General features: G+C 37.2%; 1 protein-coding gene across 1 annotated transcript in view; it reads left to right on the forward strand.

Moving 5' to 3' along the window:
• LOC149575415 (myosin-15-like) overlaps positions 1-20,499 on the forward strand; it is a 226,018-nt gene that overhangs the window by 39,565 nt on the left and 165,954 nt on the right. The window contains exons 10-11 of the mRNA XM_089815148.1: positions 16,088-16,234; positions 16,335-16,436. Coding sequence (XP_089671274.1) covers positions 16,088-16,234; positions 16,335-16,436 — 249 coding nt within the window. The remainder of the gene's footprint in view (positions 1-16,087; positions 16,235-16,334; positions 16,437-20,499) is intronic.

Consider the following 20,499-nt stretch of genomic DNA (forward strand, 5'->3'; position numbering starts at 1 on the left):
TTTCTAACACAGAACAGATACTTTATTCATATACGCAATATGCTCATTAGAATGATTCCAATGATGATTCCAAAGTCCCTTCCGGATGGTGTATATACTTTCCCGAAAGGGTGACTCAACCATCACGCTTTCGGATACAATTCTACCCATTGGCTACAATATAGAATTTACCGACAACATGGTTTACCTAAGTTAAATAAAGATCATTCAAGCATATGTAAAGGATGCGCTCTGGGTAAGAACACCAAAAGTCCATTTCATGATAGCTTTAGAAACTAACAATGTTTTGGAATTAGTCCACTCAGATTTATGTGGACCAATGTTTGTTCTTTCTCTTGGAGGATTCTAGTACTATATACTTTTTATAGATGGATTCTCTAGGAAAACTTGGATTTACTTCTTAAAATGTAAAGAATAAGAAGAAGACCTTAAGAGATTTAAAGAATTCAAAACCTTGATTGAAAATTGATTAGGGCACAAAATTAAAATTCTTAGGACTGATAATGGAGGGAATATACTTCGGCTTTGTTTAAAGAGTTCTGTAAAAAAGCATGAGTTAAGAGGGAGTATACTATTCCTTATAACTGACAACAAAACGGGGTAGCAAAAAGGAACAATAGAACAATTATAGTAGCAAGAGCTATGATATTTGATCAAAATTTAGATTATTATCTTTGGGCAGAAGCCTCTTGTACTGCTGTCTATATTCAAAACAGAAGTCCTCAGAAGAAGTCTTTACTAAGGTTAAACCTAATATAAGTCATCTTAAGATATTTGGGTGCCAATATATATACATGTTCCAAAAGAAAAAAGAACTAAGTTAGAACCCTCTGGTAGGGAAGGTATTTTTGTCGGGTATAGTGAAACATCTAAAGCATATATGATTTTCATACCTGGTTAGAAAAACATTGAACTTAGTAAAGATGTAATATTTGAAAAAGATTTAACATTTGTAATGTCCCCATTTTTAGCAGGTTCTTGCAGTTGGCTAGGTCAGTTCACCATCGTGACCCTCGTGAGCTGATAGTAGGATTTGAGGCTCTTAGTTGTGTGGTTATAGGCTTTCCAGCAGCCTATAGTGTGTTTCGGCTCCGTTTGAGGGACTTACTATTTATAGTAAGTCAATCTGTTGGTTCCAATGAGCGCAGTTGAGTCGGGGGTGTTGGAGGATGCTCTAAGTTTTTATTTTCAGGCTTCTAGTTTGGGCTTCAAGAATCTTGGAGGGAGCATCTATTTATAGTAAGTCACCCTGTCAGGTTCATTCATCGTCTTTCATCATCAGGATCACTTTGGTGTTGTCAGATTTCGATTCTGATGCTTCTTCAGTTGTTTTCGCAAGACGGGTGAATTATTATTATTATTCATCTAAATACGTTGAGATTGCTATTTTTGTTGGTGTTGTTGGTTGGTCACCTCAGTATAATAGCTTGTTGGACCTGGGAGGAAAAGTTTCAAATCACGGGAACAAGAAATAGTGGCCTTACATGTCAGAATTTGAAGTTATGGTGGAAAAGGTAATTTTTGGAGCCAAAAGCAATTAATAAATTTGTTTATAATGGCACTTTATCATGTTTTAATGTTGTGTGTGGGATGCTTCTTAAGTGACGTTCATTTGGAAAACTTTGTGCTATTAAGAGATTATAAATATGAGCCCATTTGATGAGTAAAGCATCTGATTGAATATTATTTTTCTCTTGTTGTCTTTGTGACAGTTCTAAAGTTCTGAAATTTTGTGCCGTTGCTGAAGTATAAGGGTTTGGGATCTACGACTGAAGTATTGTAGATTCAATTCTGAGTTTTCATTCTAAGGATTGCATTTGCAATTGTGCTGAAGTATACAATTACTTAGTCTCCTATTGTATTCTTGTGATTGAGGAGAGTCTGGTTGTTAGCATCTTCAATTGTGGTGATTTTTGAATTTTTGAATGATGGAGGACGTTATTGATTTCTGAAGAATGTATATTGTTGGTAGTGTTTCAAGGAGCTTGGAATTGTGCCATATTGAGGCAACATTTCATCTTGGGTCTGCAAGCGATTGTCATTATGACCTATGTCCATTCTTTTGCCTCCTGAAAGCTGAATGGACACTCACGACAACATATTTAAAGAGCCACACGTCAGCACTTAGCATCCTCATTTGTGGCCGGCCTGCATTTCCCATTTTCAGGCACATTAAAGGGTCTGCGGCTGCATTTTTGGGTAAGCCATCAGCATCATACAGGCTTGCCATCTGATAATATATTGTGGGAGCTTTATTGTGAGGCTGAACTTCATTGGCAGGTGAGCTATACATTCTGAAGGAGCCGTTTTACATGTTGGAGGTTGTACCTATGATTTCAAGGATATCATTTATGCAAGCGGGTGCCACACATAGTTGCCAGTTTCTAAATCATATGTATTGATTTGGAATTTAATTAAATAAAATTCTTGATTGAAGTTTGGTGAATGGTTATTATTACTTTTAGTAGGGAATTGAAAATTATTGTTTATGTTTGAAAGGATATATATATATATATATATGTATTCAAAAACCAAATTAATTAGAAAACAAGGAAAACCAAAGTTGCTTTTCACAGCTTCCCAGTCTATAAGAAAGGGTTTTTATAGCATTCGAAAGAGCCCTAGGTTCTGAAGATCCTTCTCCCTTACCTAGTTCTGAAGAAAATCATGAGTTTGAGTTTCAAAGGGAGAACATTGAAGAAATTGAAGATGAAATTCAAAATCTTAATCTTGAGGAAACTCAAAATCCAAAGAAAAGACCACTTTGGGCCATTAAGACTATAGAGGAAGCACAATACTTCGCTGCACCATCTGGAACCTTCAGAGAAAGCAAAAAACCCAACAGATTTTCTAGTTATGCAACAAACATGAGTGACTTATCTAAATCAGAACCAACCAATGTTTCAAACACTGTTAAACATACAACTTGGAAAGATGCTATGTCAGATGAATACCAATCCATTATTAAGAATGATGTTTGGGAAATTGTTCCAAGGCTTGAAGAAAAATCTGTTGTTTCTTCTAAATGGATATTTAAAATCAAGCATGTTGCTGACAATAGCATTAAAAAATATAAAGCTAGATTCGTTGTCAGGTGATTATCTCAGAAAGAGGGAATTGATTATGAAGAAACCTTTGCTCTAGTTGCGAGATACACCTCTGTAAGAGCAGTCCAAGCTATTGTAGCATTGAAGGGATGGAAAGTACATCAAATGGATGTTAAAACAACATTTCTGAATGGAAAGATTACAAAAGAGGTATATTTAGAACAACTTAAAGAATTTGAAACTCATAATCCTAAAGTCTTTGTTTGCAGGCTCAAGAAAGCTCTCTATGGGCTTAAACAACTCCAAGGGCATGGTATGAAAGAATTAATAAGTATCTCTCCAGTTTAGGAATCTCCAAGCATGAAGCTGATCCTAATCTCTACTATAAAAAGGATAAAGATGATATGATAAATTTGATACTATATGTTGATGACTTACTAAATACAGGTGATGATCATCTTATAGATCAATGCAAGAAAGATCTAATTAGAGAATTTGAAATGAAAGATTTAGGACTCCTTCATTACTTCTTAGGACTGGAAGTATGGCAGAATTTTGATAGCATCATACTTAATCAACGAAAGTATACATTAGACATCTTGAAGAGATTTGGAATGTAGAATTGCAGGACTATGTCTTCTCCAGTGGAGACTAAGCTACATAAACTTAAGGAAGCAGCAGCAAAATCACCCTCCGTAGATTCTACTCTTTATAGATAGATGATTGGGTCTCTTATGTACTTGGTAAATATAAGACTTGATATTTGCTATGTTGTTAATGCTTTAAGTCAGTTCATGTGTGAGCCAAAGGAGATTCACCTAGTTGTAGTCAAACACATCATGAGATACTTACAAGACACTCTTAACCTCGGGCTCAAGTATGAGAAAGTTGACTTCGACCTACATGGGTACTTAGACTTAGATTGGGCTAGAAGTGTTACTAATAGGAAAAGCACTTCAGGATGCTATTTTAGTTTAGGCTCAGTGATGATATCTTGGATATGCAGAAAGTAGGCATTAGTAGCACAGAGTTCCACAAAAGCTGAATACATTGTTGCAGCAATGGCCTCTCAGGAGGCAGCTTGGCTTAGAAAGTTAGTTGTGGGATTATTTGGTCAACCCATGAATCCTACTATTATTCATTGTGATAATCAAAGTTCCATCAAGCTTTCTGTGAATCTGGTTTTTTATGACAGGTCCAAGCATATTGAAATTCCTTACCATTATGTAAGAGATATGGTAGACAGGAATACTGTAAGATTAAAATACGTTTGCACTGCAGATCAGACAACAGATATTCTTACCAAACCTCTCTTTCGAGTGAAGATAGATCACTTCAGGAAAAGACTTGTTATGGTTGAATTGTAATACATTTGTATTATTGAATTATTAATAAATTTGAATTAAAATTATTTTTGTTAGGCTATTGACTGTTATGGGGCTTCACCATTTGTATTCATTATCTAAGAGGTGATGATCTCTAAGATAATGAACATTTGTATAAAAAACATTATGAGACATGACGATCTCTTAGATAATGTGCTGAACAGTAGAGATCTACTATCAGATCTAGATGAGTTCAAGATCACATTGTGATGTACACATTTCTATGCCTATGAGTCATAACTTGGATAAAGGAAGAATTTAATCATTCTCCGGAGTTTATCCTGTGAACTGGTAGATCTTAACTCAAGATCGTATTATGATATAGGTTTGCTAGTGCCTACGAGTCACAACTTGGATAAAGGAAGAATTTAATTCTTCTCCAAATTTTATCCTGTATATTGTATTCCATGCAATATTGTTATCACAAGTATAAGTGATAAGTCATATCATAGGCATAGTAATATGACATAGTATCATGTGTTCAATGATACCACATGCTTAGAAGATTCAAATAGATATAGAGTATCAATTTATGCTTATTCGTCTAAATTGATGATGCTAGATATGTTATCTCTCAGTATGATTATCAAGTTAAGAGGGAGTGTTAATTCTGTAACTTCAATCTCATACTGATTTGATTGTACAGCTCGTACAATTCTAATAAAGCATGAAGTTCCTATAAAGGGATTGGCCTCTTATTTAATCTAACCTAATCGGCGTCTACCTTGGGAAGATAGTATAATGTTGTTATGCATAGTTTTAGTTAGTATCTTTACTAACTAATATATTACCTTGAAGATGCCGATCTTGGCAAAGATATTCACTAGTTATATTGGGCTGACTTGGAAGGAGACATGTCCTTTCTAAGGACATGCCTCTTGAGTGCAATATAAAGATGAGGTAATGATGAGGTTAGAGGACACACAAGATACAATTAAGTCTGCTCCTCTACATTACTGCCAAAGGACATGCCTCTTGAGTGCAATATAAAGATGAGGTAATGATGAGGTTAGAGGACACACAAGATACAATTAAGTCTGCTCCTCTACATTACTGCCTTGTACGATTTATTGCAGACAGAAGAATATTTCAGGAATAATTATTACATTATTGTTTACACTTCATATTCAGGTCTGTACATTCAAGACCATCTTCAGCAATAGTAAAAGGTATTATCGAAGTCTTATTTATAGTAGAATTTGCAGAAACTTTACATGTTCGTATGTATCTGAAAATTCTATGAGATCCATCAAGAGGATTTGGTCATTTGGGTATTGCAGAAGTTTGTAAGGATTCGGGTTGAATACCACATTTTATTGTACGTGAAGGTAGGTATTTGAATGAACAAATCTGTCTATTTCATAGTATTCATTGTTTCTTGATCTAAAATGCAAACATGATTCTCATTTTGCTAATCCTTATTTATTAGCATGGCAAAAACAATAGTGTCTCTGGAAGTGCTTGATCCCTTGTGTGCTCTGTGGATACCTTAAAAAAAAAATCCCTTGTTTGGACATTTTACTATCCTACAAAAGCAATAGTGTGTACCAATGTGAACTTAGATATGTACCATATGAAAAACCCTGATGTCAACACACTTTTCAATTGACAGTGCATGGAGTTGCTGATATGATAACTCCTGTCAATGAGTTTATTTTCAGCGCAAATAAGGCTGATAGCATAGTATTCAATTCTTGGAAGTTGTTGCTTCTGTTTTGCTTGTTAATTTATTGAGCATGGTAATCATCAGGCTAAACTCTTCCTTTAAATCAGTCAAGTATATTATCTTTCGCATTTGCCTAGGCTTCTATCTTTGTTTCATTTAGCCTTTCCTATTGTGCTGAATTTCACATTCTTCTAAATAAATCAGCTGGGTCTTTTCATAGGGTTACAATCTGAATGTTCAATCAAGAGTTATACCATTTAAATTGCAATTCATTTGGTTATTTAAATATGTAATCCTTCTAAGTCAAAGTTGTTGGTTTGGATTTAGGTTTGCAATTCATCCAATTTTTTTTTGGGTGGGTTTAGGTTTGGGTTTGTTCGTACAAATATATATGTTGGTGTGTGTGTGTGTGTGTGTGTGTGCAGAAGCAATACGTTCTTTCATCACTATGCTAATAGTAAAGCAACATAGCAAAATACACCACCATATAAATTGATGTTTTAGTCAAACTCACATAACAAAATGCCAAATACACCACCATATCTATAATTTAGTTCAAAAAATAATAATATCAACATTAACAATAAGCCATCATTGATCAACTATCATAAAAAATCATCAACTATCATAAAAAATCATCAAACATACCATTCATTCGGCAGTAGCAAATTAGAAGCAAAAGCAGTGCCACTGGTATCAGTTCTAGCAATGTCATACTCAGGAGCAGACTCAATATCATTAGGTATCTCGTGATCGTCATCATTAACAGCAAGTGCATCAAGGTGCAAAATTGAATCATCCAGCTCTAGACACTCTAGTTCAACATCACAATGCTTTGCATCTCCGTTTTTGAAGTTATTGTCTTTATGTGTTAGGAGCATGCAACGATCACCTTTGAATGCTCCTTGAGGAATGGCAACCATATAATAAAGTATAGCAATGGAGGCAAGAAGCTTTCTTTATCATTCATGAATGCTCAAATGACATATAAAACACCCTTTTTGGTCTTTTCAATGGTCACTTTTAGGGTTAGAGTGTTGAATTGACCAAATTAGGCAAGAAAACACTATAGAAGTCAAAAAGAAAAATTTTGAGACCAAATTTGGCCCGGGTTCTGCTGTTGGACATCAGTTTGTTCCAAACAATGTTACTCAGAAATGCGTTTCCACCTCTAAGACTCAGGTTTTGGAAACAGGGATGGTTTCGGGGATGGGGGGATGGTAGGAAACGTTTTCAAGCCGTCCCCACCTAGATAGGAAAATTAGAAACGTGTCCCCAAAACACAAGAAACAGTCAACGAGTTTCGAAAACTTGTTGACTGTCCCAGGGACTGCATTTTCGTTTCCTAGAGGTTTTCGGGACTTTTAAAAAAGTTTCCGATTTTTACCACAAAAATTAAATAAGCCACCTGTAGACCCCACAACTTCAAATATATTAAAAAATAAAACTTTTAATGTTTTTTATATAGACTTAGGTTTGTTAATATAATAATAACTCAATATTTTCATTTCCTATCTTAATGTTTTATTATATATAATCATAACCTTGCGTCCATTAATAATAATAATAACTGTATACTTCTGCTGTTACACGATCCATTATCCCCACATATATCATACAGATCTCTTTATCTTTTATGGTTTAATTTATATTACATATCTAGTTTAATTTAAAAGTTTAATTGTTTAAGTCTTAACTTTTCAATGTTTTCACTTTGTTGAAAGTTGATGTTTTTCATTGTCTCATTTGATTCATTTCATGACTTACTAATGGTATTGTAAGTACTTAGAGGATGATTGAAAGTGATTATTTGAATTTTCTTAGATAATTGAAAATGAGGCTATTTAGAATTTTGATTTTCTATGACGACTCAATTAGATGCTGATTGCTATGCCTTATGATCATTGATGAATCAATATTTGATGAATGAAATTGATAATTTTTAACTATGTTGCTGTGATGAATGTAGAATTGATGAATATTTTTGAAAATTCAGATATATATATATATATATATATATATATATATATATATATATATATATATATATATATATATATATATATATATATAGCCTGTTTACCGCATAGGTTAATTAAGAATTGCACACAGATAATGAACACGAACTCAAACAGCAGAACTCTTCTTATTATTCGCACATGCGAAGATATTACATTAGGTTCTGATATGATAAGATTTGATGATTACAATGCTTCCCGAAGGGGTTATAAATACTTTCCGAAGAACTTTCCCGAAGGAGTCCGTCAGCCACATACAACATGTCGCTACATAACAAAAACCTTTCCGAAGGGACCCATCGGCTACATAACAAGAACCTTTCTGAAGGGACCCGTCGGCTGATACACAATTTCCTTTCCGAAAGGACCCGTCGGTTGATACACAATTTCTTTTCCGAAGGGACCCGTCGGCTAATACACAATTTCTACCAACGACATCATCCCCCCCAAAAAGAAAAGTCGTCTCTTGACGACTATTACAAAATCTCTGAGACAAATCAACAACCAAAATACATTGATTGACTAATTGGTCTTCAACACTGTCACCTTAGCCAATCTGACATCTGACCCTGATAGCCACCTGTCGCTTTCTGCCTTCCAATTCCGAGTACACTGAACCAAGTGTCGCTGCACTGCCTCCAACTGGATGATCAACTCCTCCCGAGCTCTCTACGCATCCACCAAGACAGCCTCATGGCCAACACCTACTCTCAGTGCCTCTGGTACACAGACACTCCATGCTTGTCGTAGCTCTAAGTCTTCTCAACTGGTCAGACTTCCACGACTGATATCCGCAATGACTGGGGGTCCAAGGGGCAACGCCTCGAGTGCGCTCCCTGTCGCAGTACAGGGCGAGGTCGAGGGGCAGCACCCCTCGCCGCCAAGACCAAATGAGCACTTTGGAACCCACACAAAATTGCACGGAACACACCATTTCTGTCATTTTCTGCTGGTTCTACACTCTTTCTGGCAATCGTTGGTTCTTCCTCTACTCTATGGCATCATTTGATATTCATTCTGAGCATTCTTGATTTGTCGAGGTTTTTTGTTTTTTCTTTTTTTTGTAGAAAACCTCCTGTCACCCTTCTGTGCTACCACATAGCAAGTAGAAGCCGTACGCCAAAACCCCATTCTTCAGAATCTGTAATCTTGCAATCCAAATCCGTACACATGATATGCTTGAAAAATCCGTACAATTACCTTGCATTCCAAATTATAATTTTCATACGCTGTCTTTACTTTCAAATTTCGTACGCCGTACGGCCAAAATCCGCAGTGTCAATGGCTTTCTTCAAAATCTGTACAACACATGTAGAAATCCGTACTGATCAAACCCCCCAATCCGTACGGTCACTATACTATAAATCCGTACCATAACTTTTGTTGAAAATCCGTACTGGGATACTGTACGGTGATTTCAATAAAGTCCGTATGGTGCATGGTTAAAATAGCTTAAAAACCGTACATTCATTTGTGAAGGAAATTGTACAATTTTATGCCAATCTGTATGCTTTTGCCAAAATGAAAAATTTGTACGGCAACCTTTACTTAAAAACCGTACACTGCATCATTATTTTAAAATCCGTACGGTACATATCAGACTTGATGCTTTTTCCTACACTACTCAAAACCTCCAAAAAAATCCGTAACAAGATGCAAAACTTGGCGAAATCCGTACACCACAAAAATCCGTACACTGGATTGGAAAATCCGTACACTTCCTTCAAAACTGTATGACGAACATTTAAGAATCCGTCCTGTGCTTTGTTTCGAAAAATCCGTACAGTAGCTTTTTCATCACTTTTTTAATTTTTAATTTTATTTTTAAAATTCAATAACAAAGTCAGTTTTCCCTTCGACTGTCGGCATCATCAGTCTACAACGGCGAAGGGGTTGCCCGAAGGCCATTCCCTGACGCAGAAGTCTTCCAGCCGTGGTATACCTTCAGCTTCGAGCCATTCACCGCCTGAAGCACTTCCTGTCCATCCAAAGTCCATAATTTTATTGCTCTATTGTCCCCTACTTCCCGGATCTGATACGGCCTGACCCACTTAACTTTGAACTTGCCTGGTTTGATCTCATTCCGGTCGACGTACTTCAACACCCACTGTCCGAGTTGAAACCTGCTACGCTTGTTCTGTGTCATCTCCATATCGCTCAGTTTGTTCCCGTAACTCGCTACCATGGACTCCGTCAGCTGCCCCTTCTGTTCGTCAATAACACATTCACTGTGTACTGCTACAACTTTTATTGAACCCTTCCTCTTTGTTGCCTGTGCAGACTGTATCATGTGTCTTCCTTGCCGGCGGTACCTTTCTGCTATATTTGTGGTTCGACGTAATACTTTCTTCCTGTGTAGTCGTACAGTAGAATCTTTCCTTTTTTTGGGTTCGTACTGTATGTTCTATCCTTCAGCTTTAGTCATATCCGCGTTTTCTTCTTCGGCTTCTCTGTGTTGCTTCGAACATTCATTTCTTCCTTCGGCTTCTCCATGTTCCTTCAGACATTCATTTCCTTCGTCGGCTTCTCTGTGTTCCTTCGGACATTCATTTTCTCCTTCGGCTTCTTTGTGTTCCTTCGGACATTCATTTCCTCTTTCGGCTTCTCTGTGTTCCTTCGGACATTCATTTCCTTCTTCTTTCTTACCTTCATCGATCCTTAGCATATTACAACTTGGAAAGAGCTCGTAATCCTCTATCTGCCAGTGGTAAAGACCATTTACTGAATCCAAATCGTCATCTCCTTCCAATCGTAGGACTCCCTCCTGATCGGGTTCCATACTCTGCCTCGTCTCATCATCTTCTCCTTCGAAATCCAACGATAGAGCTTCTTCTCCAACCATTTGAGTGTGTAGATCGATGACATACTTTCGGCCTTTGCTTTCAAGTGATAAAGTATTTTTCTTCCAATCGTGTTTTGCCTTGGCTTGTATCAACCACCCCCTGCCCAGAATGGCATCATATCCTCTTCGCTTCAGTGGGATCATGACGAAGTCCAACAGGAATGGTTGTGTTCCAATCGTCACTGGTTGCGCTGTGAGTATTCCCAATGGCTTGATTCCATGTTGATCGGCTGTTAACAACTGGAAGGTAGGTGGCCACAATGTCAGCTGCCCCAACTTTTTCCAAGTATCCTCTGGCAGCACATTGACACCGGATCCTCCATCCACGATCATGTCCGTTAGCACAGTCTCGAGAATGCCCATTTCAGCAACTGCTGGGTAGCGTCCGGATGAAAGAACTAACAGCATCGGATCTTCTGCACTTGCGCCACGTTCCCTCTCCTTTTTGTCTGCTGTACTTGCTCCGCTTTCCTGCTCCCTTCCATGTTCTCATGGTAGTTTAGCAGCGGGAACGATGTTTGTGAGTGCCGATCGGAGCTGAGGCATAGTGAGCAACAGATCATTTATCTTGACGGGTATCTCAGCTTGCAATATTTGCCATACAATGTTCTGTTCTGCGCAGTTTCGTACGGAGGTACTTGGCGTGTCCTTCAGGTGTGCCGTTTCTATCTGCATTGCTCTCTGGATCTCTGCTCATGCTTCCTCCAGTCTCTTCTTTTCCTTCGTCGGATCGGGGTATAGCTTTGCCTGCTTCCGAGTGATTGCCAGAACTTCTTCCTCGTCCGTCCTGACGGTAATCAAGTTTACTTCGGACTTCGGGCACTTAGCATCGTCATGATCGCCCGGTCCACACCATCGGCATAGCAACTTCGGTGTGTTCGCTGTTGTGCACTCTTGGGCAAAGTGACCCCACAGATTGCATGTACGGCATTGAACTATCGGCCGGCCATTCGCATCATACTGAATTCGACTCCTTCCGCCTGTATTGTTGTTGCTGCTATTGTTGTTGTTTTGACCATGCCGGTTGTTTCTGTATCCGCTCGATGTGGCACCTACCGTACTGGTGTTCCCGTTTCCTCTTGACGGGGATGCCTCGTGTGTCAGGAACACTTGCTGTGGTGTTCTTGTTTTCAAATTGAAAGAGCATTCCTTGATCGGGTGTCCCATAATCTAGCAAATCTCACAAAATTAATCTTTCGGGCATGATCCCTTCGTATGGCCTTCTTTCTTACACTTTGTGCACCATAGCTCGTTGCCCTTAGTCTCCTTGTTCATATTTTTGAACTCCCTCATCATCCGAAGCATGTCCTTCTGAAAAGAACGGACTTTCTTGCTACTACCTTCATCGTCGCTGCTATCTTCTCTTGAAGGCTCATCGTCATCTGAATCGGATGAGCTGCTCTTCTTCTTCTTCTTTGTCTTTTGTTCACTTCCGAGGTTCAATGCCCGATTGTATGCTTCAGTATATGTCGATGGTGGCACGATCTTCATCTTTTTTCGCAATTTTGGGTGAAGGCCTTCAATGAACCATCTTTTCTGGAGCCCATCTGCCGGCTTATTCTCCATTTTAGTGATTAAGTCCTTCAACCTCCTGGCGAAGACCCGTACTATTTCATTCTTCTTTTGTTTGGTATTGAATATCTCCGCTACAATTTCATTATCATCGCGCAGAAGTTGAAATTCTGCGATGAACTCCTTCTTAATGTTATCCCAACTGTTTAACTTTTGTGGATCAGTATCAGTAAACCAATCAATCGCAACACCTCGTAGGGTAGCGGGAAATTGTCGGATCCATTTGTTTGTATCTGTTATGCCATTTGCCCTCCAGATCGTTTCACATGTTTTACAATGTCGAATGGGATCAGCTGCTTCATCACCATCAAATTTAGGCAACTTTTCTTTCGGACCTGCCATTATCACTGTATGTTGAGGGTTTTGTTGTGTACCTGCACTGTTTTGCACTCCCGTGCTGTTTTGAGTACCCGCGCTGTTTTGAGCTCCCACGGTGTTTTTAACACCCGCGCTATTTCCAACACCCGTGCTGTTCCGCATACCCGCGCTGTTTGCAACACCCGCTTTGTTTTCAACACCCGTGCTGTTTTTGACTTTCGCGCTGTTTCGTGAAGAAGAGGGTTCGTCAACCGAAGCTGTTCGTTTCGGAAGTATATCTCGGACGAAGAGGTCACTCCACGCTCGTGCTCCCTCGGCATTCCGAGCCGTGCGAGTCGATCTCCTTCCGTCAGGATTCTCTTCCCGTGGCGTATGCAGGTTCAAAAACTCCTCCCTCGCTTCTTCCACCAAATCAAGTCGTTGTCGAGTCTCCTTCAACAATCTTTCTGCACTCTTGTTTTCGTCGGCAATCTTCTGGAATCTCCTTTGGCGCTCTATCTGCTGAGCCAGAATTAAATTTCCCTGTGCAACGCGTATGTCATCTTTTTCCTAAAGCTTACTCTTATCTTTGTTCAATTGATTCGGCATTTAATTCATATCCGCTTGCCTGCATACCAGGTCCATCGGGCAACGACGCCAAATGTTTACCGCATAGGTTAATTAAGAATTGCACACAGATAATGAACACGAACTCAAACAGCAGAACTCTTCTTATTATTCGCATATGCCAAGATAATACATTAGGTTTTGATATGATAAGATTTGATGGGGTTATAAATACTTTCTGAAGAACTTTCCCGAAGGAGTCCGTCGGCCACATACAACATGTCGCTACATAACAAAAACCTTTCCAAAGGGACCCGTCGGCTACATAACAAGAACCTTTCCGAAGGGACCCATCGGCTGATACACAATTTGCTTTCCGAAAGGACCCGTCGGCTGATACACAATTTCTTTTCCGAAGGGACCTGTTGGCTAATACACAATTTCTACCGATGACATAGCCGTCCCCTGCCATCCCCTATTCCTGCAAAAAAAATACTGTCTGGGAAACCTGTTTCCCCGTCCCCCCGTCCCCTCGTCCCAGAAACTTGGGGTAACATAGGTTCCAAATTTGCTTCAAATTCTGCCCGGGTTCTTATGACAAAATTTGTGGCAGATTTATGGGTCTGTTGCTGAATCTGGGGTGAATCAACAGGGACCAGACTTTATACTGAATCAAATCCGACTTTGAGGGTTGCTGGAGCGAATTTGGTAACTTGGGTTCTAGTACTAGGCTCATAATAATGGGCATAGACTATTACGAATGGAAGTTGTGAACTAGGAGTGTTATAAGGAATACATGGTTTGTAGCTAGAACTACTGCTCTTGCTTAATATCCATATATATGACCCGATGGAAGAACAGGAGCCCCCATTTGTCCCTCTGACCTTGTGGGATCCACGATACTTGGCAGTGATAGTTTTTTCCTCATTTTAATTGCTTTATTTTTATCACAAATTGCAAGGAGAGGTTTTATCTCTTGTTCAACCTCCTGAGATGATTTTGTACATGCCACAACATATGAGTAAATGGTCCATGCAGGTGATATTAGAGGCGATTTATTCATCCTTTTGTACTCAACCTGCAATAGTTGTAGATTACCTCCTCGACCTCTATACTTTACGTTCTGTATTTCCAATTATATTCTTAGGCCAAGAACCATCTCTCCTACTTGTGGATGCTATTCTGTCAAAAACAAATTGAATGAATTTCTGGCAAGATGGGAAAATAATTAAAATCAGACCAAATTAGGCAGAAAAAATACTTTAAAAAAGTCAAGAAAATTTGTTTTTCTGTTGCTAGGTAGCAAATTCTTCCAAATTTGCTCCAAATTCTGCTAGGTTCTTCTGACAGAAATTGCAGCGAATGTGTGGCTCTGCAACTTAATTTGGGGCAAATTCAACAAGGACTAGACTGTGTACTGAATGCTTTGAGGTTTTCTGGAGCAAATCTGGTAACTTAACTTCTAGTACTAGGCTCATAATAATGGGCATAGACTATTACCATTGCAAGTTGTGAAGCAGGAGTGTTTAAGGAATATGATGTTTGAAGCTGGAACCATTGACATTGCTTAATATCCATATGCATGGCCTGATGGAAAAACAAGAGTCCCATTTGTCCTTCTGATCTTGTGGGACCCTTGATATTTGTCTGTCACTTTTGTCCTCATTTTAGCTGTTTCCATTTTATCATAAATTGCAAGGAGAGCCTTTATCTTTTGACCTCCTGAGATGATTTTGTTTATGCCACAATATATGAGTAAATGTTCCATGCAGGTGATAATTGAGGTGATTTATTCATCCTTTCCTACTCAGCCTGCAATAGTTATAGATTACCTTCTCTATCTCTCTATCTTATATTCAGTGTTTCCAATTATATTCTTAGGTCTAGCACCATCTCTCCTACTTGTGGATGCTGTTCTGTTAAAAGAACTGGAACAAATTTCTAGCAAGATGGGAAAAAAATTCAAATAAAACGCTAATAGCTACCACAAAGCTAACTTAAAGTTCGAAATGAAGTAGTAAATAAGTAAAGCATTATTTGTTTAGATTAAATGCACATCAGTAAAAAGCAAATGGAAATGTGATGTGTGACTGTCAATTGTGACTGGTCCAGAGCTGACGAATTCAAGAACATTGCTCAACATTTCTCACAAATGCTGCAAGCTAATGTGAAATGCTTTGAAATTGGGTACTGGACAAGGAGATTTGAAAAATCATCTTCAGGTGCAATGATATATTCCAGCAGATGTGATTTTCCCAATTTTTTTACAATCGGGATTGTTATTTTTATGCACAAGTAATTGCCAATAACTCAGTGCCAAACTTTTGAGAAGGGAACTTGCTGGCGCTAACCAACCTCTGGTTAGTTGGGAGTTAGGTGAATAATTCATGGTTTATAAACTATGCATTGCAAAGTATCAGTTAGATGATTAATTATATTACCCACAGCATCACTTATAAGGCAGGGTCTCTAAGTCTATCTTGGGGTGGTTTTCTTTTATTATCATGCTGGTTTTGGCTTCGCTCCTTAAACCCATTGAGGATAAATTGAACTTGAGTAAAATACATTATCTTTTTCTATTATTGTTGGAGGTAAATTGCAGACCAATTTTTTGAATGCATCATCAGAAGTTTGATTTTATAGTCCCAATTTTCATTGTAGAAAATTGAAATCTTGATTTCAAATTGTTTCAGGTGTGATATTGAAGCATTGCAAGATGCTCTATGCAAACGTGTTATTGTGACTCATGATGGAAATATAATAAAAAGTCTAGAACCTCATGTCGCTGCAGCCAACCGAGATGCTTTGGCTAAGACAATTTATTCTCATTTATTTGATTGGTTAGCAGTTTTGTTACTCATAAGTTCTTGTAGCAAACATTGCAACGTTAAGCTGAGTATGCCAAATTTATATGTTGTCAGCTGTTTTTCTTTTTTGCAGGTTGGTGGATAAAATTAATAAATCTATTGGACAGGATCCTGATTCAAAAGCTCAAATAGGAGTCTTGGACATCTATGGCTTTGAAAGTTTTCAGAACAATAGGTTTGTGGTAGATATTAGATTTCTACTATTATTTCTAAAGCTTATCCTTTTACGCCAGGAATCTCTTTTCTAGATTCTTTGATAGATTATTACTTCTGGTGTTTTTTCCAAGATGCAACGAAAGAAAATGGGGGGACACCATGAAATATTATGAAGGTCAGACGTTTACAGTGCTCCTCCTAGTTTTAAGGAAGGGGATGGGGATGATAGGGGATGGTGGGAAATATTTCCAGTACTTGCGTACTTTTGCGCCATTTTGTTGGGGATTACTGTTATAAAATACTGAAAGTTTTAAAAATATGGAGAAATCTCAAATACTCATTACTTATCATTGATAAAGCATTCATTGTAGACATTGTAGAAGCTTCATGCTTCATGCAAAGCATTAGACTTGAGTTGAAATTTCACACTAGAGTCGACCCAAAAAAGAAGAAGTAGAAGTTATTGTTTTCATTGTCTTTATGCACGCATACTATATAACAAACAAAAAAAAAGGGCCAAAGGCTCCAAGTTTCAACTTTGAAATTATATAAACACTAAGATGCCGATACGGGTACGGGTACAGGTACGGGAATGTTGGTACGATACGCTGGTACGGCAATTTTTGGGGGGCAGTTTGGGTACGTCCATAAAGAAAAACATTAAAAATTATAACTATATAAATATTTGCAGGCTTAAAAGTAAAAATAAGATTAAAATTCAGAATACCACAGATCATACATGTTGAACAAACTCAAAACTGCCATTAATATTAAAAATTCAAAATATTTCAAAACATGAAATTTATGACAGTATTCAATTCAAGGTTCATTGGTTCAACATTAGAATAACACACTTAGTCAGTACTAACTACGCATTAATGATATAGGCATCATAAAAGATATTCAACAGCAACATCAACATCAAAATACCACAGATCATACATACTGAACAAATTCAGAACTGCCATTAATATTAAAAATCCAAAATATGTCAAAACATAACTGTTATGACAGATTATTCAATTCATTGTTTATCGGTTCAACATTAACAAAAACACACTAGTTAATTACTTATTATGCATCAATGATATAGGCATAATATAAGATCATCAACATCAACATCAGTAGTGACATTAGATGATGTAAGTAGACTAGTATCACGTGCAGCCCCACTGCTACTTGCATTAGGAGGACAGTGGCTACCCTATTGCACATCCAGTAAAGAATGTGTGGCAGCTGAAAAATCCAAATCAGTTCGCTCCGGATCTACATCCCAAAACTTATGCCTCCTTCCTTGTACTCATTTTGACTATGAGTAAGAAGGCGCAAGTTGGAATGCACATAAACCAATTCTTTTGCCTTACTTGCAGCCAATCAATTGTGTTTCACTGAGTGAATGAAGGAGTATGTACTCCAGTTTCGCTTAGATGAGGAGGAACTAGCAACCTATTGAGACAAAGTGAGGAGCATAAAAAATGTCATTCAGCTTTTAAAGTTAATAAGTTTTGTTATATTTACAAAATGTAAACAATATAAATTTAGAGAGTGCAATAGAAATAAAAAAACTTACTTGTGATAAAAGTTTGATTGCAAGATTTTGGAGGTGTTGCGACATATGACCATTAAGGTACCACCAAGCATGAGCATCCTTTGTAGACTTGTCATGGAGAGCATAAGCACTTTGACCATTGGAAGCTACAAAATCAGCAAACTCACTAGTAATTGTATTCTCCCTTTCATGTTTAGGGAAGAGTTTTGTAAGTGCTTTCCTACACCCTTCACTAACTTCTGCATCTCTATATGGTGGTACCCTTGATGGCATAGCAAGAATGTCATCACTATAATATTTGGGAGTCAATGCAAATGCAAGAAGATGAAGTGGGGTGGTCATGTTATTCCACCGCTCAACACAAATTGTTTGCACCTCTTTGAAGAAAATTTCTTTAGAATCTTGCTCCTTTTCATTGATGACATGTTTCATTTTCTCAAGCATTGAATCAATTCCATCATATACCTCTCCCAAGCATGGATGATCCATGTCAGTATAACGGATCATACTCATGATGGGCTCAGTGAAACTAAGAAGATATTCCACTCGTTCCCACCAACTGTCATCTAAGATCATTCGTTTTACATTTGTAGCCCTTTCAGTACTAGATTGCCTCCATAGTGACCAGCTTTGACTAATAACCATACTAGCAAGTGACTCTCGCACCTTCAGAAGTCTCCTCAACACAATTGTGTTGGATGCAAATCGAGTCTCAACAACCTATTCAAAAATTAAAAATTAAGAATTAAAATTTGAAATACAAGCTAAAGATGTGCTAAGTTTAAAAACTAAATTCATAATTATTGAAGTGAAATACAAAAATAAAAAAATAAAAACTATACTTAAAGTATTTCAATTACCTTTAGCAATTCCAACTGCGAAAATGATCTAAAAATGGCCTGTGACATGTGATGGTTTGTGACGAACATTTGGATCTCTTCAGCTTCTGAATAGGTTTCTTTGATCCAATTTATTTTCCTACCCAACTTTTGTAGCAGAAGATTGAGAGAGTGCACTGCACAAGGTGTCCAAAATGTGTTCAAATCGCGTCTCAATCAACATGCTTGCAGCTTAACAATTCTTTGCATTGTTTGTTATTACTTGGACAACATTTTGAGGGCCCACATCTTGAACGCATTGTATAAGGATGTTAGCAATAAATTGTGCATCCTTGACCTGCCCTTCACAATCTACAACTTTAAGAAACATTGCCCCTTTAGGGCATACTGCAATCACGTTGATTAATGGACGATTTTTGGCATCCTTCCACCCATCAGAAATAATTGACACCCCTGTTTGTTTCCATGAATTTCTAATAGGAGCCAATGCAGTGTCTATACTTTTTACCTCCTTTGCTAGTAAGGTGCTATGCACCTTCTCATATCCTGGCCCCATGTACCCTTTTGGAGCCTCATTTCCTTTTCTCAACATATCTTGCCAATATGGTGATCGCACAACATTAAATGACAAACCATTTGCATATAAACATCTTGCAATACTTTGATCTGCAATCTCCCTAGCATCATTCTTAAATGCACTCTTTAATGGCCCCTTGCTTTTCTTCACATTAATAGGTTCTTTAGTTCTACCCAAAAATGGGTGGCTCTCTACTACAACATCAGGAAAGTCATTATGAGATGGAGGCTTATTTGATCTCTTCCCTTTCTTTAAAGGATGGTTTGTGCCATGAGAAGCTCTTGCATCTGCTTCCTCTTGCTCTCTAATATAGCTTGCTATTTGTTGAGGCGGTAATCCATTACCATCCTCTCCTGGACATGCTTTGATACCCTGTTGGGGAATTGCACAAAGATGGGCTTTCACATGACTATATGAACTTTTGTACCCCACATGACAAAAATTGCATATCCAAACAAATGTTCCACCCCTTTTTGCTTGTTCTATCATTTGGATATATTTCCACAAAGGTGAATTTGGATCAGTTTTGAAGGTGGGAGACGAAGAGCTAACATTAACATTAGTTGTCATTATCTTGTTAACAAAAAATTAAAATTTAAAAACTAACATTAGATGGAGAGGTCAAATATTTGATCAACTATAAAAAAATCAATTAATATAATTATAAATGTGTATTTAGAAGTTATATTTTAATAACAAGTTTATATTATATTAATATTATTTATTTAATACTTCTATTATTGATTATTCAATTTTTATTTATTTAATTAATTAATACATTAATATCCAACATACTAGTTTAAATTTTAAATTTTATTTTAAACTAAATATTATAATTAATTTATAATTTAAACTAGTATGTTGGATAATAATGTATTAATTAATTAAATATTTAATAAATTTTTGTACATTTTCAAAATAAAAACAAAAATAACAAAAATCAATCTTCATAGACCATTTATAAAGAAATATTAAATTTACAAAAGTGAAATTTAATAAACTTATATCCTATTAATATTGAATAAACGGTTATTCTAATATACTATTTTAATATAAAGAAGCTTAATTGTGAAATAATTAATACTATTTGACCTCGCAACTTATTGATTTTGATATA

This window comes from Cupressus sempervirens, chromosome 2, assembly GCF_028749045.1.
Source record: "Cupressus sempervirens isolate cs-2001-9-10 chromosome 2, ASM2874904v1, whole genome shotgun sequence".
NCBI lineage: Eukaryota > Viridiplantae > Streptophyta > Pinopsida > Cupressales > Cupressaceae > Cupressus > Cupressus sempervirens.